At 40.5% G+C, this 23241-nt stretch overlaps 1 protein-coding gene across 1 annotated transcript; it reads right to left on the reverse strand.

The window, feature by feature from the left end:
• Positions 1 to 1496: 1496 nt before the first annotated feature.
• c1qtnf12 (C1q and TNF related 12) lies at positions 1497 to 22082 on the reverse strand. The gene is made up of 8 exons (XM_063464179.1): positions 21032 to 22082; positions 10555 to 10659; positions 10315 to 10426; positions 9959 to 10143; positions 7821 to 7929; positions 6184 to 6277; positions 4126 to 4204; positions 1497 to 4039 (listed from the first exon to the last, which is right to left on the reverse strand). Exons 1-8 carry the CDS (start codon positions 21209 to 21211, stop codon positions 3941 to 3943), a joined length of 963 nt encoding a protein of 320 aa, XP_063320249.1. The 5' UTR covers positions 21212 to 22082; the 3' UTR covers positions 1497 to 3940.
• Between the last annotated feature and the right edge of the window lie 1159 nt (positions 22083 to 23241).

Genomic DNA, 23241 nt, shown 5'->3' on the forward strand with positions numbered 1-23241 from the left:
TAAAGCCATCACCCAATGAGTCATTGACTAAGGTAGAGGAATCTCATAATTAAGGCCTCATTAAAGCTACACAGCCCAGCTATGTTGGTTTACAGGGCAGACAGGAACCTCAGAGATTCACAATGGGGCCTTTCATAATACCTCACTTAGGGGAAAAGAGAAAAAGCAGTTGCTCTTAGCATTTGGGCAGATGTAATTGCAATCACTCAGCTTGTCTGATGCTGATAATGGGGCGATGGGAAATTCCTGTCAGAGTCATGGCGCAGGCTGGTTTCGCAACCACTTTGGCAGGCTCCGTGTTCCACTGCGGGGCAGCGAATGCGTTACGGCATGCTCGCATAGCTGTCATTAAACACATTTTGAAAAAAAAAACACATAAGACAATCAAAACTCACAAGTGTGTGCCACTCTCCTGCTTCTTGAGCAATGAAAAGGCAAATATTATATCGTCTGTCATCCCTGCACAGTTAAACCTGTTGACAGACTACAGCTTATGAAAAAATGGAAAGTGAGTATGCTGCAGCAATCCCACTCACCTAATACACTCAATAAATCCTGGCTGTGTTATTTTCAGCGTCTTTATTCCTCTTGACTGGTAGAAAATTAAATTGTGGGGAAATAAGAACAAATATTACGTGGTACCTAAAAATGTTGGTCAGCTCATTTCTAAATAAAAATGTAATGTTTGTTTTCCAAATTTTGGGTGTGCTTCTTCAGCAAGCAGCTTATTCCTGTCTGAAATGTGCGCTACGGTAGGTGGCTGGAATAGCACATGGGTGCGACGTTCTTGTGGTTGGTCCTTGGGTACAGTATGTGACAGCTGGCATGTCAGCAATGCTTCTTTGAGAAGCCTCTGTTATAAGATGTTCATGCAGTGATGCTAACAACCTCATTTCACTGGCTGGACGTGCATTTGTGGCTCGTGAGACCACCCAAGAAACAATATGCTCGTATCAAAGCTTTTTAATAAGCACGGCAAGAGTAGCAATAAAGACCTGATTTATCAGGATGTTATGAGGGACAGCAGCTATCTAGTTTCAATTAAACTAGACACTCGAGGAAAACAAAGCACGTGAAAAGTAGCCTGGACAAAACAGCCATTATATTTAGCTCTCAGGGGGGCATTAACCTGAATGTTGTGTAGTGTCTTTGGCAGTTTTAGCAGGTAGGTAAATGCAGCCGTTTACTTGGCAGACTGCCATACTGCTTGCAGAGGTATTTGAAATATTTCGAGTATTTTACAATTCAAATAAAGGCACAGAGGCATGAAAAGCTTTGTTGTATTGCAGAGAAATAAAATATAAATTCTGATAATGAATTTCTGAAATGAAGATATTGATAATTTTCCTCACATCTTAAGCAATCAATGACTATAATCTTGTAAGGAGATGTTTAAATTATGTGCAGACACCACGTGGCAACATTTTAAAGAGTTTTATTTCAATTTACAGAATATTTTAATTAAAAAATAGTAAAGTTATCTTTTAATTCTGTGGTTTCCTGTATAGATTATGGCATTAACTGTGGATCTCAAACATAAATATCAAATTTCAATGCTTCCCAAACTTACTAATATATCAGTTATGATAAATTACAAACATGTATTTGTCAAGAAAATCATAAAATACAATAAAAATATTTAAGGTTTGTAAAAGATAAAACATAGGGGACTGTATAAAAAATCTTAGTTCATCCAAACATTGTTCTACGTAATCTTTAAAAAGCTGTAAAAACACAATATTTTACAGGGAAACTGGAGTATATTAATTTCCTTATACACTAACTGACCTATAAATGTATTGCATTGACCATTCCAGGTGTAAACATGAAGCAGAAGAATAGTTGCTTGAGAGTGAGATAAAAAATGGCAAAAAAGAGTAAGCCTTTGACTGACAATAGTGTTACTAAGGTGCTCGTGACATGACATTAAAAACTAATTATTTTATTGGCATTTGTCGCAAACAATATGGACACATATCCAGGTGGTGGAAAAGGAGTATCCACACAAGGTGGATGAGATCACAAACTTTTAACTTCTTCCCTCTCAGATGAGTTGAAGATAAAAATGCTCAGCAGTATTTGTAAAACTCTTGTTTCTATAGTCTAAAAGGCTAGGTGTCAACCACAGACTGTATATGAAATATGGATGTAGTCAGGCACTGGTTACGAAAGACCCATTTTGACAGTCAAGTTTTTACCATCACCAATAGAAACTGACTATGCTGCACATGAATTTGTTGTTCTTAAGCAACTGGCATTGTTGTGTACTGGTCACCACACAGAGCTTTGCAGACCATTGTCTACGTGTTTTAGCTATTTGCTGTCACCAGAGGGCAGCTTGTGCTGTTGTTGGACCTTCCGCCAACCACAGAGAAGACCAAAGTTACAACATACAAAGTGTTGAAGTGAAACTGTTACAATGTTACAAACAATAAAAAGTGTCCACTGCAGCCACTGTTTGATCTTTCATGGGGGGTTTTGCTATTCCTACTACTTTCTTCACTCTCTTTTCCTTTTTTCAGCCAATCAGCATTCTGCTTATCTGTTACATGCTGATGGCTTTTCTCAAGGACTCCAGTCAAACATACACAAAATCCTTCACTCAGTGTAGCAATATACCTGCACAAATGGACATGAACTATGAATTGGTAGTATGAATTCCAGTTTCAGCAAATAAGAATACGCTGCATAATCCTCCTTACTTTTTCAACAACAACAACAAAAAAAAAGACTTAACAGTTTATTCATATATATCACCTGAATTTAGCAATTGAGAACAAATGTCTGGAAATTGCTTACAGAAGTCATAGAATAGAAGAGTGGAAGACCATTCTCAGACATATTTCTTTGGCAAGAAAATTTAGTTGCTCCCCTGCTGGCCATCGATAGAATGCAGTTTAAGGTACGTTGTGGTACTTTCATTTCTTAAACATCCATTTTTTATATACAGTCTATGGTATTAAATTGGTGACGTTTAGCCACAGGGATGTTAGCATTTGGGTGTTAGCATTTGTTAACTGGCACTAAAATGATGTCATAAACAAAACTGTGGGACAAGTCAAATTACCATCTGAAAAGTTCAGGAATCACAGATGAAATTAGCTTACATTTTATTCTGGAGCAAACAGTTAATTTCATGGCATTATTGTTCAAATATTTAACTCAAAAATCATAAATGTCAACATCACGTATTGGCTGTAGAGGAAAAGTCAGAGGATCACCAAAATTTGTGGGATTGTGGGTCTGCGGAAAATGAAACTCTATACAACTAATCCATCCTCTCACCATTGAATATTTCAGTCTTAACTGATGCTAAAATGGCTAAAAATGCAGCAACAGTTATGATACAATATCACATGAGGCCTGTCTACTGAGCATATTTTAACTGTCCAGTGTACTCAAGGAGACTATGTACCATATAATATAATAAAACTGGATTTTAATCCAACAAAATTATAGTTCATGAGTGTTTAGACAATAGATAGAAAAGATACAAACATGAATGTCAATATACATTAAATGCACAAATTTACTATTTTGTGTTCCCTAGCTCTTTCAACCACTACGGAGAACATAAAAAAATATCTTGGTTTACTGCAAAGGTCTTCAACAACCATGAAAAATATACTGTAACAAACATATTCTCCATTTTATTTTCAGGTTATCTTATCTGTGAAGCAACATGCATCCAAGTTCCTGGGGGGGAGGTGGAAGTGCGCTGTGAGAAACAAACTCAGTCCATGAGTGCTTCACACTGTCCTTTCACTGACTTTCATCTGACAAGCAGTCAAGTCAATGTCAGCCTTACTTACATCCTTCCTTCAAGCCTCCCCTGTGGTTTGGTCCTGTGTGGCGGTGCTCATAAGCAGTCCATTGAAAGAAAATAAAAAATAAAAGGCAGCAGTGGACAGCTTGGAGGATGCCCTGCTCGTGTTTGAGGCTATACACCAAGCAGCATGCCCATGAAATCTGAACCGTTTTGTATTGTAATGGAAGCACCGGCTGCGTTATCCACAAATATGGAGGTGTACTGCCCAGCCTGCAGAGCAAAAACAAATAAAAATAAATGTAGAAAGAGTGTAGAAGAGTACTTTATGTCTTACTCTTGTGTGTCCCTGAGCTCACCTGCAGCTCCAGCAGTCCCTGCACGCTGACAGTGAATATCTTGCTGTTACTTTCCAAGCCAACGATCATCTCCAGTGAACTGCAATTAGATTAAAAAATAACATTTCTGAGTAATTTTCAAACATGTCAAAGCTGCATTCTTTAAGACCTCATTAACTTCATCCAAGTGTAAAAGGCCTTATATTAAAGGGATAGTTAGTCATTGGCCAAATATGCATGCTCACTTTACTGCCAAGTTTTAGATGAGAGGAATTATTCCTTTGACATAGTTTAAGGGTAAACAGGGAAACTATGTGTTGATTGTTTATGCCTATTACCCATGGGCTTGCGGGGTCTATTGGTAAAATGTCAGGAAAATCAACTGCTCCAAACTAAAAAAAAAAAAACTCCGTAAACAGTCAAAATGTATTCTCCATACAAATCCAGGATCCGTATTTTTGAGCTATTTGATTCCACTGATCACATAATACTCTTTAATAGTATTCAAAATGCTGCCATGTGCCACACGTTCCATGGCGAACCAGTAGCTAATGCAAACTGAGAACTTCACCATCAAAGTAAAAGTTGTGCCAACATTGCAAAGAGTGAAACTTTGAAGGGGAACAGTCCTTGTTTCTGGACTGCAGGCACTCTTCATAGTTTCACTACCTCTTGGAGAGTAAATGGCGATTGTTTGCAGATAAGTCGGCATCTTCATGCAAAATACTGGTGACCATAGCAACCTGCTAGGAAACAAAGCAACCGCAAACAGGTTTTTGGTGCCACAGCATGTACCTCTTTGTGACCATTTTTCCCCAGGGGTTGCCACCAGCCTCCAGCATCTTCTCGCCAACTGGTTGGGAAATATGTATTTTTCGTTCATGACTGGCGCTTGCCACATGGTTGCTGTCTGACCTTTAGGCCTGTATTATTCAAGTCTTAGCTAGCTGCTTGTGGCAGCCTCACATCCATGATACAGTTGTTTGAATAATCTCAATCTTCTTGTTTAACTCTCATAAAGAAAAGAGCATGAAGAGGAGTTTGACCCAAAGGTCAAACTTTTCCTTGAGCAACTGAGCACTCTCAGAGGCTGCACAGATGGTTGTAACATAGCTGCAGCCTTTAACCACACAGTGAGAGCACTGGCTCCTGTTTAGTGGAAAATGATACATTTTTATGGCAAATCAATCATGTTGGCCTTCCCTCCAACTGCCATCACAATGAGCCTCATTTCACATTCTCTGCATTTTCATGAGTGGGAGGGCGAGACTGGCTGGGGCTTTGGCTCAAAAAAGCAAAAGCCAAGCACTCTTTTGGGTTAAGTAACCCATCATAATAATATTATTTATGCATTCCCCTCATTGTACCACACTGAAAGGGAGGCTGTGGAGCTCTGCACAGTCCAGGGGAGACTTCAGGGAACAATTCATTTCAACAGCTTTCACTGACTTTATGTAAATAGAAATTTTGAAATACTGGGAAGAACTTGGATTCGGTATGGTTTTGTAAAAAAATAAAATAAAATAAAATAAATGCCCTTTAGGCCCACCCTATCTGATGCTTCATTATTTGCCTCCCACATCCCAAACTAGAGCACTTCTCTGCTGTGCTGTTGTATGTAACAGGCTGCCTGCAGTGTCAAAGGTGAGTCTATAAAGATTAGTTAGGCGACAAGGACGAGGCCTCTAAATGAGAGGACATTTCCTTTTAGAGACCTGCTCTGTTTTTATACAGGAAATGCCAAACTGGTTCCACACAAAGTGTAACAGACAACCCTTTTTACAGCTCGTAACTTCTGGTGAAAGTTAAGGAAGCATTAAACACCACTAAAATATGACTGTGAGAGGAGAAAAGCCAAACGTAAATTGACAAAACAAGAATCTCAAGAATGCAAAGGATGACTGTAGTAATATTGAAACCTACTCAAGATTGATTTTATTTGTGATTGGTGGCGATATTATTCACTAACGTGCCAAAACTACGTTGTTACAAAGATTAGGTGCATAATTGAGGGGATTTAGGGGTGAGTCTGCAGGAGACTGAGCTTCAGGATATTTAACAACCTTACAGGATACATACGTGTATCTGTGGCAGAGGGATTCGATGCAGATCAACACCCGAATATTGTCCCTGGCCTTAAGCTGGCTCTTGCTCCTCTTCACCTCATTGTGATCTGTAAAATGGTCAGTGATCAAATAAGATAAGACAGCAAGAGTTACAAAAGTAGCTAAAACATCAAAAAGAGTCTATAAGGTTAGAACAGGCTAAAATACAAGACAAAGACGAAACAGCATAGGTCAATAAGGTTAAAACTACACTAGAAACAAGAAAAAACTCTTAACATTTCAAGATTGAAGTGCAAAGGTTATGAAAAAAAGGAAACTTTACAAGAAAAAAATTGTAAATTTGTGGGGATGTGATTTTTCCTTCTGAATGTGTTACTTTAATCTTTTTCTTTGACATTTTACCCCCATTTTTTTTTCTTTCAACAGACGTAATATGTCATTTCAATAAAAAATGATCATTGCATAAAGGATTACCAAGATTTAAGTTATCCTTTAAATATGTAGGCGTCTTAAAGGTATAAATCTTAAACTGAATTTCGATAGCCTTCAGTGTTAGTGATAGACTGACATGCACCCCGCCTTTCAACCTATGACAGCTGGGAAAGGCTCCCGTGCTCTGCAACCCTAAGTTGGATAAATGGTTAAGAAAATGGGCCTCACAGTATGTGTATATATATCCTATAATCACCTTCTTAATTATAAACAGGCAATTAAATGACTGGATTTCCACACATAAGGGTTCAAATCAACTTTTATAAATTAACTTTTTAGGGATTTATAGTTGCAATGATACATCAGTTTAGTCTAGTGTTACGGTTTCAGCCACACTATTTACTGTAGCTCAAACATTTCCCACTACTCCTAATTTAGACATTAAACAAACGGTGGATTAATGGTGAAGTGGTGACGCATTTATTACAAGCTAACACCAATTCTTAAAAATCCATCTATAATACAAAGCCAAGGATCGTTTTTTTCATGTCTGACAATGGGCCAGATTTCAAACATTCAAGGATCAGAAGATGATAAGATGACAATGAAGTGGTCAAACGAATGAGACGCTACTTTTTATTTGCACTGGACATAAAATCATATCGCAGCTTCTTATGGCATGAGAAGTGGTTCATCAAACAAACAGAGCTTGTTTGGGTGTTCTGTAAACAGTTGCTTCTCTGCTAAGCTGCTCAGAGAGTCTCTGCTTCAGCGAGGTTTCAATGATCTGTGATTTTAAACCCTGTAATCCCCAGTGTTTCCAAACTGATAGGGAGTCAAATTTTTACACCTTTACCTTGAATGTATAAAATTATGTATATATATATGTGTGTGTGTGTGTGTGTGTGTGTGTGTGTGTGTGTGTGTGTGTGTGTGTGTGTGTGTGTGTGTGTGTGTGTGTGTGTGTGTGTGTATATGAACTTGACTAGAATCAAGGCTTCTTTTCTTATCACAAAACTGTGATAAGTTTAACTGTTTTAACAAAGCCAACAAAAGCATGAAGAGGAGAATGGAAGCATGCCCTCACTCCTTAGTGGAGGTCTAATCATCCAAAAAAAAGGGCCAAGACCTATCTGGGTGGACTATTAGTGAGCAGGGGCTTTAAGGCTTTGCTATATGTATAGTAATAAGCTTTATAGGAAAGTTACTGTGATTTACCAATGTGGACATTAGCAGAGAACTGGTAGATCCCTGTGATGGGAGCTGTGAACCTCCCAGTTGACTGGTCCATTCCCGACCCTCTGAGGAAAGCTCCTTTAGCAGGCGGCTGGAAGCACAGGAAAAAAAAAAGATTGATAAAGGATAGATTTTATGGCAACGGTACACAGGACCACAAAATAAAGGCCCAGCTACAGAGCACTAAGTATGTCTTCTGTGTGTGCTTCCAGGGCACTTTAGCAAAAACAATCCTACAGCCACTGCCCTTTCTGTCCGTTCTCATCGCTGTGGCACAGTTACGACAGAACTGCTTCCATGGCTCGTTTATGCACAAGGTGTTGCATGGATTATGGCATTAATGAGACAAGGCTGTTCTATTTTTCAAATGGAGGTTTACTGATGTGAAGGAGCATAAGCTATTTTCGCCTGTTCCCTTATCCATATGGGGTCGCCACGATGGGTAGCAACACATGTTTGATTTGGCAGATTTTTTTCTTTACTCTTCCTGATGCAACCCCAAAGGAATTTGTGTCTCCTCCCCAGATCAAACCAGGGATTTTTCACTCGTTACACGAACGTGCAGCTACTAAACCTAAATGCTGATGTAGCATGGGAACGCTGAGGACCAGGCAGGAGGAGAATAGCAAATCAAAGTGATAAATAGATGGTAGGAGTGGGAACTGCTCCCGGCCATCTTGATTGTGGCCGGGAGCAGACTGTGAACTGTGTTCCCCATATGGGCTGGATTGATTCATCCACTTTTTTGGCAGGATTTTAAAACACGCCTAACTGGCAGTGACTATTGGTTATTTTACCCGCCCTTTATATTCCACTGTTTTTAGTAATTTTTCATATTTGGGTTCTAATGCAACAGTTGAATATTTTATTTTTGGATTACTGCGTAATTCCCAGTTCAAAATAATTTATCTTACACTGGGGCTTAATGCAGCAGCTCCCCAGTTCATTGTTTGAAACAAGCTTATTCAGCACTTTCAATTCAATTCAATTCAATTTTACTTATATAGCGTCAAATCACAACAACAGTCGCCTCAAAGTTCTTTATATTGTACGGTAGACCCTACAATAATACATAGAGAGAAAAACCCAACAATCATATGACCCCCTATGAGCAAGCACTTTGGCGACAGTGGGAAGGAAAAACTCCCTTTTAACAGGAAGAAACATCCAGCAGAACCAGACTCAGGGAGGGGCGGGGCCATCTGCCGCAATTGGTTGGGGAGAGAAAAGGAAGACAGGACACTTCTACTTTAAGACCACCATCCGTTTAAACCAAAGTTCTTCTGATTGGCTGCTGCTCATAAACAGGCTTGATCAGCAGCTGTTTGTGGCTTCTATAGTTTTTTTGTTTTGTTTTATGTGTGTACAAATATTTGCATTAAAAAATGTCAGAATTTTTTAAAAGAGCACACATTGTGTCAAAATTCACACAAAATGTGTTATCCCTGAGCACATGCAGCACATGAGTTAAAGTTTATCACATTTAACACATGGAGTCTAAACCATGAATCTCTAATAAATGGGGCACCTGGACTCAGACCTTATTTTTATCCTTTGCCTCATTGTGTGCCTCTATAGTTCTGACTCTGCAAAAAATATTAAAACTTTCCAAAGCCATAGTAACACGTCTTCACTAACATAGCTGTGTTTGCATGTTTAATAGTTTGCAGAGCCCAATGCACCCTCCTCCAGCCTTGTCAGCTAGTCCTAACTGGGCATAGTTCTTCCACTACAGCATGCTGTTTCAAACAGTGTCTATTTCTGTCCTCTCCACACTTTATTCCAAGTCTGAGACAGAGTGCCTTTTGTAAGCTGCCCAGAGAGTGATGTGTAGAATAGAAAAAGCTGATATTTTTGACCAAAGAGGCAGTCTGAGTCTTGGAGTGGCACTGCATGCTTTGCCAGTGCCAGTTACCAGTGAGGGGATGATCCCCTCATAATTCTCCCACATGCAAAGTAAGCAGTGATTAGCAAACACTTACTCTTTCAGGGTTACGACAGAGAAACAAAATGTGAAACCCTGCAGAGGATGGTTAGCCAAAACTTTAGTTTTTCAGCCGCAAGCAGGGAACAAAGCTGGACCGATTCATAAACATTTACTCGGCTTCAAACAAACTTACTGTCTGAAAGTTCTGGAGCTCCACCAGAGTCTTCTTGTCGACCACTACGGGTCCCTTGAGCTTGCAGTGGAAAGCTTCTTCTATTCTGCGGTACGAGGTCATCCCCTCCAGGGTGAGGATGGTTGTAGGTAGCTGGCTGGGGCTGGTTTGTCTGTCCAAGGCTGCTGTTCGCCTCTCTGTAGCCTCTGACAGAAACATGCCCAGCACACAGTGACTCAAGAGGAATTTTTAAACTATTCTCTCAGGATTATATTGTAATAAAAAAAGATGTATAACTGTAAGATGAAGAAAAGAACAACCTTGTATCCCAAAAAGGAGAATAAATGAATTGGGACAAAAAATCAACAGGCTTCTACCTTTAATCATCTCTTTGAACTCCTGCAGGAGAACCTCCTGAGTTACTTGAGCCCCAGGAGAGCCAGGAGGACCCTGGGGACCTGGAGGACCTGGAGGACCGGGTGGGCCTGGCTAATGGAAGACAGAGACACAAAAAATAATCATGCATCCAACTTAGCATAAAAATTTTGTACATATAATGGCTTAAAGTGAACATTTTTGAATAACTGTGGGACAAATAGCCTATCTTCTGGGTTTACCAGTGGTCGTTTGCGTTTGCGACATTTTCCAGGAAAGTTTCCAACGGGTCGTTTCACAAAGTCCATCCATGATCCCAGTGGATCAACCCTCTGGTGATCAGAACCCTGCACCAGAACAGAAGTCTGTATAAATTATTAGCGCAACATAAGTGTCGACTCATAACGTCATAATTGCAATCCACGCACGCCCTCCGTCAAGATTTCAAGTCAGACAAACCTTTAAAAAGTTTATTCAATTTATATAATAATCATATATTTTATAGTTAGATTATTTTGGTCAAACAGGGAAATGTCTTTCTTTCTGTCTCTCTTGCTCAGTCAACTGCAAAGCTTCTCAACTGCCCATCAGTCACCATCGTCCTCCGAAAGCTTTACCATGTGCTTATTTTTTCATTCCAGATAATTCACTCGTGTGCCACGTCACTTCTTATTTTGCCCAACAGGCTGGAATGAATGTAAACAAACCTTGTTAAGAGTAGTTTTTTTTTCTTTTCAGCACATGAAAATTTCCATGACCACCCTGGTGAAAAATGAGTCTGCCTGTCTATGTGTAATGTCGATTCTGTGGACCGCAGGCCTCAATTACTGTAGTTTATAACAACATGTCAAAGTGGCCAACACTTTCCCCCTCACTAAAAGACAAACCAGTATTTTTTTATTAATACTGCTCATTAGATCTAATGATGGAAAATTTAATAAGTAATATGGCATGAATATAGTATATAAACAAAGGGTTGTGTGTTTTCCAATCAGGGTGTATGTTCTCAAATAACTAATTGGTAACAAACTGCTGTTTAGGTGAGTGAGATCTCACGGGGGAGATAAGAAAGAAAGAAGTCCTCTGGATGAAACGTTTTTATAAGTAGTGCTACAACTTGCTTGTTTTCATTTTGCTATAAAATGTGAGGCTGAATGACTTCCAATCACAGCAAGCTCACAAACTTACCCTAACCCTTCCCCAAATGTCGAGAGTCTTCAGCTGAGATGGAAGAGGAGATAAAGACGAGCCATGAAGGTGAGCTGTCTGAAATGGAATTTGTTTAGGTTTGGCAGCGGGACACGGATCACTTATCTGCTAAACCAACATGCCCCTTTCTTCACTGTTAAAGACTTGCATCTTGTTCCACCGCAACAGAGTAAATCCTTGTGTGTCTTTTTGTTAGGCTGGAATAAAAAAGTGCTTCATGTTTGGGGATTTGCAGCACACACACCGTTTTTCACTCTCTGATTTTCTCTTTTCTCTGACATCAGACAAAATAAACCACTTAACAGGCGCTGCATGTCAAACTGATCTTTGTTTTTGTTGCAATTTTGAGGCTTGGAAACAGATAAAAGGGATTGATTTGGTAAAGAATACCTTTACACTACTCACTCAGTACAGTTTCCAAAAAACTGGAGGCCAAGTTATTTTATGATATTCGTTAACATAACAATACTATAAGCTTTTAAGCGAATGTTTAACAAAATGTGCTTTTTTTGCTCAAATATAGATGACGAGATTGATACTACTTTTATTTCCATCTCCTAAATATGAAGCAAACACCACTGGCTTGTTAGTTTATTTTAGCACGAAGACTGAAAACAGAGGGAAACAGTTGATTCGAACACTTCAAAAGTAAGAAAATCCAGCAGCTCTCAAGCTCACTGATTCACTGCCAGCTCATCACCTATGAACGTGTCACATTATTTTCAATGTGCATGGTTCAGGCAGTTTTAGCATCTGAGCCCAGTATTGGAACCAATCAGCTAGTCTCAAATGTTTTGGGGCTCTGAATGAATAGAGATGGACTTAAAAGAAAAACAAATGAAAACCTAAATTGTTTACAGACAATAGGCAACGGCCTTCCGTGCTCCATATCCAGATTTTACCTTTACTCAGCTACAGGCTGCTCAAATGTGACTGGTGGCTATTACTTGAACCTAATACAGACTAACAAACATGCTCATATTTGGATGTCTGTTTATAGAGATTATTCTACACCTAAACAAATGGTTTTATTCCTAGACTGAAAAGTGAAAACAAACCTTGCGTTGACCTTAGAGGGATAAAAAAGAATCCAAAAATAGGACGCAAGTCTCGGTTCAATTCTGCTTTATCTATATAAAATATGAAGCAAATCACAAACAATCCTCCCAAGGAACTTTGTATTGTCAGGTGAAGATCCTACTGTAATGGAGAGACGCGCAAGAGAGAGAGCACCCGGCAACAGTGGGAAGGAAAAACTCCCTTTTAACAGGAAGCAACCTCTAGCAGGAACACGCTCAGGTTGGAGGGGCAGCCGTCAGTCACATTGACAGTGACAGATTTATGCCATCGTCTCCTAACATCCATCCAGTCCCCTAACACAGACTGTGATGCTCTTTTAAACAAAAAATACTCCCATAACAAAATATATAACGATATTTTTTTTTATTTAACTAAAAGCAAAGAAACAAAAAACATGATTTCTATAAATTATTTCATCTCTGCCCTCCAGTAGACTGGTAACCAGTCTAGGGTGTACCCCACTTGTCACCTTATGACAGCTGGAGAGGCTCCGGTGCTTAAAAAACAAATATAACTGAGTTTAACGGGTCCTGGACTTTCCAATAGAGCCAGATTATATCTTTCCAGTCTATATACTATGCTATGTTAACCACCTGCTGGCTGTAAGTTTGATTTATAAATCTGTCAAACTCTCAACAACAAAATAATATTAATGTAACATACCAGCTCTGTGAGCTTGGATAAATACTATAAATCAACATGCTGACGCTGGAGCTGTAGACAACTCAGTACAATCTGAAACAGACCCACAATGAGATGATGAGGCGAACCGGCAGGGTCTCAATTGAGAAAAAGTAAACACTTAACATTTGTTCTTGGTCAGTGTCAAAGATAAAAAACTGTTAATTTGGCCCACACATGTGCCCGGTAATTACACCTCTTATCATTGCCAGGAAATCAGCCATGCTCTGAGCTTGGCATCCTCTTTAATACACACCATTGCAATTAAACCATTAAACCCTTGCCCTGAAGGATTTTCTGTGCTCAAAGAAGAAAGGCTTTGACCACGGTAATTATTACCTTCATTTCTAAGCTAAAATATAACTGCAAATCACTGTATAAATAATTTAATCATCAACTTTAGAAACTTTTTTCTATAAAATATACTGTGCTCTCTTTGTGTCTGTTTCTATTGTCAGTAAAGTGCATCACTTGCCAAAAATTGTCTGATTCATTGCATGCAGCTGGGTGTCTGTCTCAACCGAGAACTTCAAAGACTCCACACATGCAGACATGAAAACCATATTGCTGTATGACAAAGAAGAACCTGTCGAAAGGCCTTCAATCCCTCACTCGCTGCTGTGCTGTAAAGTAAACTATGGATTCCCTTGGATAGCTCAGTATCAGCACGTATAGGTGACGAACAAAGTGGCGAGGGAGTGGATCCAGGTATAAGTCGTAGAGTTGATGAAGAACACCGGGGCTCTGGCTTTGATCACCGCTGATGTGTGAGTGCCTCAAAGTGGCCTCGTCTCTCAGCGGGTATGAGCACACGCCTTTCCAACGCAGACCATGAGAATGTGTCAGGTATTCTGTCTGAAGGTGGGAAACGTTAAATCTTTTAGACAGTGTTTATCCTGGTTGACGATGGGGCTCTAAATCACGTCTCATTACTCAGACTCTCATCTTAAGAGTGTAAAGCCCAATATCTATGGGTGGAAGAAGTCTACAATTTTTTTTACTAAAGGAATGATGCAACAATGTTAATTTAATCCATTAAATTATGATTTTAATTGTTTCTGGCAGAGAAAATATCAAATCCATCTCAGCGATTTTAAAGTTCACAAATGACTTATGACTATATCTTATTTGTTATGCAAAAAAACAATACAATTCACTCTTCTGAGTTTTCTGTACAGATTAAACAAGTTACCTTGTTTCCCCCTGCTACTATCTCTGGAACTTAATTTCAACTTGTAGTTGTACAAGCATGAATGCATGGTCATTTGGGGATTTTAATTTGAGCAGTTCTTGGCCAGCACGGTGATGCAGTCGTTAGCAGTGTTCGCTCTGTTGCCTCACAGCAAGAAGGTCCTGACTTCAACTCCAGTATCTGTCCAGGGCCTCAACCTGATGTTCTCCCTGCAGGTTTGGGTTCCGTTAACCTGTGATTCTAAAGGTGTAAATGTGAGTGCAAATCGTTGTATGTCTCTCTGGCCAGCGTAAGATTGGCGATCTGTCCAGGTTGTACCCTCCCTTTCGCCCAATGGCAGCTGGGATAGGCTACAGCCCCTTTGCGACTCTGATAAGGATAAGTGGAAGAGGCTGGATGGGGATGCTCTTTTTCTAGAGTGGAATGATTATAGAGCATTCATCTTTAATGACTTTTAAAAAGAGGAATTGTTGCACAATTTTGACTTTGTGGTGTTCTCTAATCTAATATTCATACACTCACTTAGTGTTAATGAAGGTTCTATAAAGTCTTTTAATACGACAAGGCAAGGCCTATAACCTTTTTCATTACTGACCATGATTGACTACAACTGGTAGTTTTTCTTCACTGGCATAAAAAAGATGTGTTTGACAGCACTTGTTGGACTGACCAATAGTTTATTTTTTCACAGTGTAGGAACAAAAACCACTTGACTATGTTTAGGCTAATTTCTCTAAACAGACATCGGAATGTGCAGAAAAACAAACTGGTACTAAAAGCTGTTCTGTTTTGTTTGTTCTTAGAATAATAGGAAAGTCTAAGCAACTTCAAATCCTAGGTGAGTACAAGTTATTCTAATGTGCCACCACTTTGCCACGGACTGGAAGAAAACCCAAACTGTCACCCTCAGATAAGAGGAAATTGGTCAGGATATTCAGGAACAATCCAGGAACCACCAAGGCCTCAGTTCCAGCGTTTTCCAATTGGAAAACGCTGGAACACCAGCGTCATGATCAACAGTGAAGCCAGTTTTGCATCATCGTGGAATGAAAGGATGCCGACTAAATAAGCAGGCCCTGCTCCAAAATGAACACCTTCAGGTTTGACCTGAAATTTGGTCACCCACACAGAAACTGACCGATTTGGCCACAATCACAAGAGGTTTGATGGGAGGAGTTAAGGTGAAGTTTTTAAACCTAAGAATACTACAGCAGCAGGCATGTAGGGTGGAGGTAGTGTCATGCTATGGTGCTGTTTTGCTGCCTGTGGTGCTGGTACATTGCACAAAAGTAACAATACAAAAGTTTACATCTTATAAGTAAAATGCTTGCATTCAATATTTTGCCTAAAAAAGAGAACTTTTAGTTCATTTATTTATAGGCTATTTATTTATCGAAATTTGGTAGCTATAGTTTGGCTTAGCATAAAACTGGGAAACAGAGAGAAACAGCTAACATTGATGTGTCTTAAGATACAAAAGTTTATCTGCAAGCAACTCTAAAGCTCATTCACTAATGCATAATTTGATCTTGTATTATAAAACAAGACAAAATCAAAAGCCTGACTAGCTGTGCTTCCTGTCTCTAGTCATCAGCTTGAGCTAAGCGACCCAGCTCTAAATGGCAGAGAGAAAGAAATCCTGTAATTTATATTTCATAATATTGTTAAGTAAAACTTGTCAGTGTTTTAGGATTAAGAATAAAAATACATGTTTTCAGTGTATGTGTTACCATTATGTAAGTGTTAAAGCTGATCCATTAGTTATTTATAGAGAAATGAGAAAGAAGAAACTTTTCTGATTTCATCAAAAAGTAAGTGTTCATTTTGCATGAGAGCAATTTTTAAAATATCTTTATTCTTTTCTATTTCTTTTTTAAATTGGTAGTTTTTACTGCTTCATGTTCAAAATCTTTAACAGAGTGAAGTAAAAAGCACAATAGTTGCTTCTTAAACCGAATAAAGTTGAGTACGAAGCAAACAAACTTCAAATACTGAAGTGAAAGTGCTTAAATATTGTGCAGTACTTATTATTTGAGCAAATATACCAAATCATTTTCCACTGCTTGTGCCTGGCATCCATGGCTTACCATAAGAGTGAAGATAGATGGTTTTATTAACCCGCAGCATGGTGAGTTTAGAGCTTTTGGATCAATTAGTGGATCAGTTGTGATGATTGTTGATCATTCGCAGAAGCCTATAAGATTTTATTATCCACAGAAGACCGACCTGGGCCTGCACAAATAAATCTTCTACGTGCGCCGCTTTAAATGTGTTTGTCATGTAGTTTGGGGAAAATTAAGTAGAATTTATTTGAAGCAATAAAACGGGAAATATTTCCCTGGGGCAGCGTGCCACCAAAAACACAAACACAACTGTTAAAACATGTCTCTGGGGCTGCAACCAGATACTGAAACTCTACTCTTCTGCAGGCAGCTCCTGAATTCTTTCGTGTGCGTACAGCCAAACTTATCTTATTTTCACTTCTGCCTTATCTGTTTTTCTACCTGCTCGTACACACTCGACAACATGAAACATTTTGCTGATGATAAAAGTGCTGCGCATGCAGGTTTAAGGTTGGACAGGATGATTAAGAGTCATCTCTAATCCCTTGTTTTTACATCCCTGCACTGCTCCCTGTGCAGTCATCCATGCATGGGTGGAAGGGCCTTACGCTGGGCCAACACCGCCCCAGAAGGCAGGGATCCCCAGGCTGTGTGGGACGAGGGGATCCTGCTAACCTGCGTGCATCTCAGTTGTCATGCATCCGCCCACGTGTTCCCCACCGCTGCGCTTCACAGACACAGATTGATTCGAAGATTTATCACTGAAGAGGTAAATACAGTTAAGCATGCAATGTTGACTCGGCTCTCTGCACACCGTGTTATTACTCAATTGACAAACACAGTGTGCAAAACATAATTACTCTATCACACAGGGGCATATTTGGAAGTGTAAATTAAATGTAGTTATTATTTAATGATAAGGCCAAACATTCTTCTCATAATATGTCCTGATTTTTTTTCAAACTGCCTCTTTGTTGTCCCAACAAAGTTGCACTTCTAGCATACGAGAGAAAGTGAATAAATTTGTGTTTATGCTCAAGACAATCTCAGCTTCCTCTTCATATAAAAAAGCAATCTAAGCTGAAAGACACTTTGATCGTTGTGTCACATCTGTTTTGTGTACAAATTATAGCTTTGAAATTGGAAGCGAGTGCTCATTTTCCCTGTGGTAGGTAAAATGAGCTGTTGAAAAGCATTACCTATGCTGTGCCATCACAGATCACAGTTTGCCACTTCACAGTAAAAACTCATGAGATCTTCCTCTTTTTACATGATTCCAATATTGTTCTGGACTATGTTATATAACCACATACTAGGAACGCTCCTGGTGACTAATTTACAAGTCACTTAAATGCAAGAAAAGAGTCAAAATTTAGCAAAACTGAATCTGTCCAAGGAGCAATCCGGCCATGTTCTGCCCTTTATCCAGTTTTCAGTCATTGGGGCAGCACTCTAGGTAGACAAGCCCAGACCTCCCTCTCCCCAGCCACTTCTCCCAGCTCATCCGAGGGAACATCAAGACATTCCCAAGCCCGCTGAGAGATATAATCCCTCCAGTGTGTCCTCGGTTTCTAGCTAGCATTGTTAACACAAGCTAACATTGACCTGGGTAGTCATTATATTCAAGGTACAATAAAAAATAAGTAGAGGGGTTGCTCCTCCACATCAAAAGGAGCCAGTTGAGGGTGTTTGGACATCTGACTAGGATGCCCCCTGGAAATTTGAGGCAGACTCAGGATCCGCTTGGGAACGTCTCGGTGTCCCCCTGAATGAGCTGGAGAAGGTGGCTGGGGTGAGGGAAGTCTGAGCTTCTCTGCTGAGAGTGCTGTCCCCACAAATCAAACCCAGATAAGCAGCAGAGAATGAATGGATGGCTGGATGGATGCATGGATGGATGGATGGATGGATGGATGGATGCATGCATGGATGGATGGATGGATGGATAATAAATCAGCTAATCAAACCTGAAGAAATGCATAGCACTAATACTTTGCCTCTTCCTCACTCATATCGGAGTGCGCTGTATATGCATCTACATTATCGGTTCTCAGTAAAATCATGCCATGATTAATGACCTCTGCAGTTGGTTTTTTTTTAAAGCCACAGTTGATGAATTTACTGCTGAAGTTCTGGATATAGCAGTTACAGAAACATGACCAACTCATGATAAGAATCAGGCAAGATTAAGGGATTTTTATATAAATCCAGCATCAACCTGAAGCTGCAGACAAAATCCAAATAAAACAGCCGCTCTGTGTCTGGGAGGTGAAAACACAACAGTGTGGTTTATTTTACTGCCCAAGTTCAGATGTAACGCAAAACAGTGTTTGTTATTTGTTTCTTTTTCCCTCTGTTTTATGACTTCATTAGGTTAAATAAGCATAACCTTTTTGACTGTCTGACAGGCTGAAACTAGAGTTTACTGTGGACTCTTCACACCACCGGTGGGAGGTGTGTGCTCTCACAGTGGCCTTGTTTCCTAAGGGACTCAGCTTTGTCTCAATGTGTGGGTTGATCCAAAAGGTCCCACACGCCGCTGCATTAATCATCACTACAGATGAGAGAGAGGAAACAAAAACCCTCACCTCAGGCTAAACCCAGCCATTACTCAACACGCCAGGCGTGATGTTTGACTTGACTCCCTCCATTACAGCCATCACAGATCTCTCACTGCGCTCAGCAATGACAGATTCCTCTCATCTTTAGAGCAGGGTGCACAATAAGCCTTGTACTTTTAACGCACTGTACTAAACCTCTGAGACGTGACGGCTCACAGAGATCACGGTTGTTTGAAATGTTCATCATCTCATTAAAAAAATTCCTCTCACAGCGTAGCTCCACACCTCACTGTTGTGATCACTTTCAAATGGAAAATCTCCAGAGGAATGCAGGGTTTGACTGCCCACTGCCAGCAGCCCACACACAGGATTGGTCAGATAGAAAACGAATGCCATCATAAGAACTGTTTCCACTGGGCACAAGGGGAAAAAATGTAAATTTGGAGTGTAAATGTTTGGCTTGTTTGAGAATACAAATTGCTTGCCAAGACAGCTCCAATGGACGTGCTGTTTTCTCTGAGCCCTAACAGATGTGCAATAGGATAAACTAACAAACTACCCAAGACAAGCAAGTTTACCACTTTTCATGATGTGTGGCATGCTTCTTTTTTTTCTTTTTCTCTATACCCGCCAAAAGAAACCCAGAAAGAGTGGCACTGACAAATGCGACCTTCAATGCAACCTCTTCCACAGATGTCACGCTTAAATCTCAGGTTCTATCAGAGGTGACAGTGTTTGGCAAAGACACTGTTGGGCATAACACTGCGTCTTAAGAGTGATTATGCCATTACCCTGTGATTGTGGGAGATGAGATGAAAAGAATGTTAGAGAGGGAGGCAAAGGGGGATAATCCTCACAGAGGTGTTCCCTTTCAGGGCCCTTTCTATGGGGCTTTGTGAGGGGCTTACACGGCATGCTGCCCCAGTTTTCAGGGCCACACCGCCCCTATCGGATGTCCCAGACACAGCGGAGTCGGGGTAGGCCTGTGAATGACAGCGTCAATGGGCTGGGAAAAACATCACCACAGGTACTATAATACCTCTCCAGCTAACTTTCCCAGGAGTCACATCACTGCCTACAAGGCAATCCAAGAGCAGCAGTGTTTGTGAGGACACCCTGCTCCCTGTGGGACGAGGCAGACCAGCGAGATCCCGGTGGGGTGCAATCTTCAGCAAGATTCAGGGCTGACACAAGGTCATCCTTCATAGCTGTTGTTTTTACTGGGCGAACCAAGTCAAATAAACAGCGCCAGGCCACAACCACCTACAAAGTGTTCTTAGAGACACAAAGAAGACCTCACTGTGTGGTTTCTAGAAGAGGGGGGAAAGGAGTGGAGGTTACCGCGAGACTGGCTGGTATATAGGGCAGTGAGAGTTACATGAGAATGCCAACATAATGGGTGGGCTGAAAGCAAAACAAATAGCCTGTTGGAAAGTTTCACAAATATGCAACACCAGCAATAAACCAATAAATAACAGAGTCAAGGGCCGACTGTTGCTCCTGAAAATGGAAGTGTACCGCAGCAATGTTGTTATGTAAGCGGGATTCATTTCTAATAAAAACATTGTTCTTGTGTTGAGAGGTTTGTAAATACCTCATCTCGCTTTACTGCACCCTGAATTGTTCACATAAGCTGAAACACTGGAGGCAGGCACCCGCAGCGCACACTAATTGACGCATTGATCACCCTTTAGATGTCCACATTCCTGGCATGCCTTGGGAAGTCATCTATTTAGAGCTTCACACATTTTGGTCCGTCAAACTGTATGAGGCCTGACCTGGCAGGGCACACCTGCCCCGACCTTTGCCACACTTTATTTATCTATTTCTATACAGCCTGTGCTGACAGGTATATGTCACATATCTGCAAGGCAACCTTAAACTAATCTGAAGTCCTAAATATATATTAAAAAGAAATTGCATTGGAATTTAATACCTTGATGGTCCCACCAACTTCTTCACTGTTGGATAGAGTTGTGTTGTACGTCTCTGTATGCTGTGGAGTGGGCTCCTTTGGCCTCTTCCTCTCCTTCTTGGCATCCACTCCATCTAGAAGGACACACTGGGTCCAGAACACCACAGCCACTACGGCCAGAGGCATAGCCCCACACCACATCTTCACAGTCTTTCAATCAGCACCTGAATCCCTGCAGAAACAACCCGAATCTTCTGGAAAAGGACCAGTCGTGTGGTTGGACGCAAGCTGAAGATGCCCACGAGGCTTACAAACACAAGAGACTGGAGGAATGCAGCTTCAGGGACTCCCTGTCCAAGAGACTGTCAGACTGACTGCTGCTCCCCTCTTGATGAGCTCTGAGCCAGCCCAGCGTTTGCAGGGGCACTGCTAAGTCTAGCCAGACTTCCAGGAGGCTTACTCAACTATGAAATGTGTCAAGCAGAATGGTCCAAGGGAATGACAGATCTGTGGAGATCTGACAGCAAATAAACCCATTAGTGAGATTTTTCACGCTTTCTGCTCTGTTGGGGGGGTGGAGGTGCTGAAGGGGGTTGGGTTGGGGTGTTGTGGAGGGCACAGGGGGGCAAAAGAAGAGGCTGAGAGGAGGGGCGTCCAAAGCCGAGGGTGGGCTGTAGGGACTTAGAGATGGATGGCAATATTCTCTTTTCCCTCGCTCTCCCCCGCTGCTTCTTAAACTCAACAATAGAGTCCAGGCTCCAGCAGACTGGTATGGTAGCTGGAAAAAGCTGCAATATCCACAGAAGTTGGGCTCAGATCAAAAGATGCAGATCAGCATTCAGATCAATCTGCGTGCATCCACGGGGATGCCAAAGAGAAGACAGTTGAAGTCCTGTATTGATCTTAGCCGGCCTTATTTTCTCCTTAAAGTGGTCACTCAGGTGCTGCCTACTGACTGTCCCAACAAGTCCATTTGCAGAGATTTAGTGCCCGGTGGGTCTCTTTTTTTCTTTCTTTCTTTTTATTTTTTTTGCCTTGCTTCGCTGCACTCCCTACCTCTCTGGTCCCAGCTGCTCCTTTGCTTTCTCACTGAGCTTACAGGAGGGCTCACAGTGGAGTTTTATCATCACCCATTCTCCCTCCCCCTGTCCTTCTCACTCTCTCTCTCTCTCCACGTCTCCTTTGACTCTCTCTATTGGCAACCTCAGCTGATTCGGCTCTGTTTTATCTCACTTCTGAAGAGCTTCTTGGCAGACAAGTTATGGGATGTGTACAAAGTTGTCTATGCCTCAATACAGGCCTGATTTACCAAAGCTCTGAGCTAGAAGTAAAAACTAATTCATGCACCTTTTTGTGACCTTAAGGCATTATATTGTGTAATCTGTTGTTTGAAAGTATGCCAGGGACAGAAATCTAGACTGCAGTACATACCTGTTTGTTTTACTCAGTGTTGGTGTTCAATTCTTTGAATACTCCCAGAGGAAAGGAGTAGAAATTGCATGTTTCACTAAATAATCATGGCTGATGTGAATAAATTACTGGTCTGGGTATTTCTACAATCATTCATCAAAAAGGAATTCAACCCTGCCAGATTGTTTCTAATAAATAACATGTTAGCTCATGAGTGCATACCACATAATTTATTTATTTATTTTTTTTTCTAACTTAAATTTTTAGACTGCCGTTTCATTTGTTTGCCAATTTTACATTTTAAAGCAGTGCCACCTAGAGGTAGCGGCGTGAAGTACAAACATTTACCAGTGACATCTCACTTCCTGCCTTTGCTGGCACATCTGTGTGAAGACGTAGCAGGAAGTTGCAGCCAAGAAGCACCAAGCTCAACAGCAGACGACAAAATCAGTCCAGGAAATACGTGATCTTAAATTCAAAATAAAAGGAAAAAGTCAGCCACATGTATCGATTTTTAACATGAAATAAAAATAAATAAATAAATAACGTTTGGCAGTTTGGAGCAAATAGTAAAACATGTGTAAAGTTTTATGGTTTATGGTTTTTATGGTTCTTGTGTGTTTTGTGCTTTTTATAGCTTTAATTTTACTACACACACACACACACACACACACACACACACACACACACACAGATCTTAAAGTGACATTAGGTTCTTCAATTTTTCATATTTTCCATTTTTGGCTTAGTAAATTCAAGATGCCTAACTTGAAGCTTTGAGATATTAATTTCAATTTTCAGCTTAGCTCCCTGGCATTTAC

Source organism: Pelmatolapia mariae, linkage group LG20 (genome assembly GCF_036321145.2).
Source record: "Pelmatolapia mariae isolate MD_Pm_ZW linkage group LG20, Pm_UMD_F_2, whole genome shotgun sequence".
Classification (NCBI taxonomy): domain Eukaryota; kingdom Metazoa; phylum Chordata; class Actinopteri; order Cichliformes; family Cichlidae; genus Pelmatolapia; species Pelmatolapia mariae.

What these genes read in the sequence shown, in the direction of transcription:
- c1qtnf12 (XM_063464179.1), bottom strand. Translation starts at nt 21,211, where the DNA reads ATGTGGTGTGGGGCTATGCCTCTGGCCGTAGTGGCTGTGGTGTTCTGG. An exon ending in AAGTTGGTGGGACCATCAAG is followed by an intron (nt 10,660 to 21,031) that starts GTATTAAATTCC and finishes GTTCTGGTGCAG; the next exon opens with GGTTCTGATCACCAGAGGGT. An exon ending in CTCTGCTAATGTCCACATTG is followed by an intron (nt 6,278 to 7,820) that starts GTAAATCACAGT and finishes ACCATTTTACAG; the next exon opens with ATCACAATGAGGTGAAGAGG.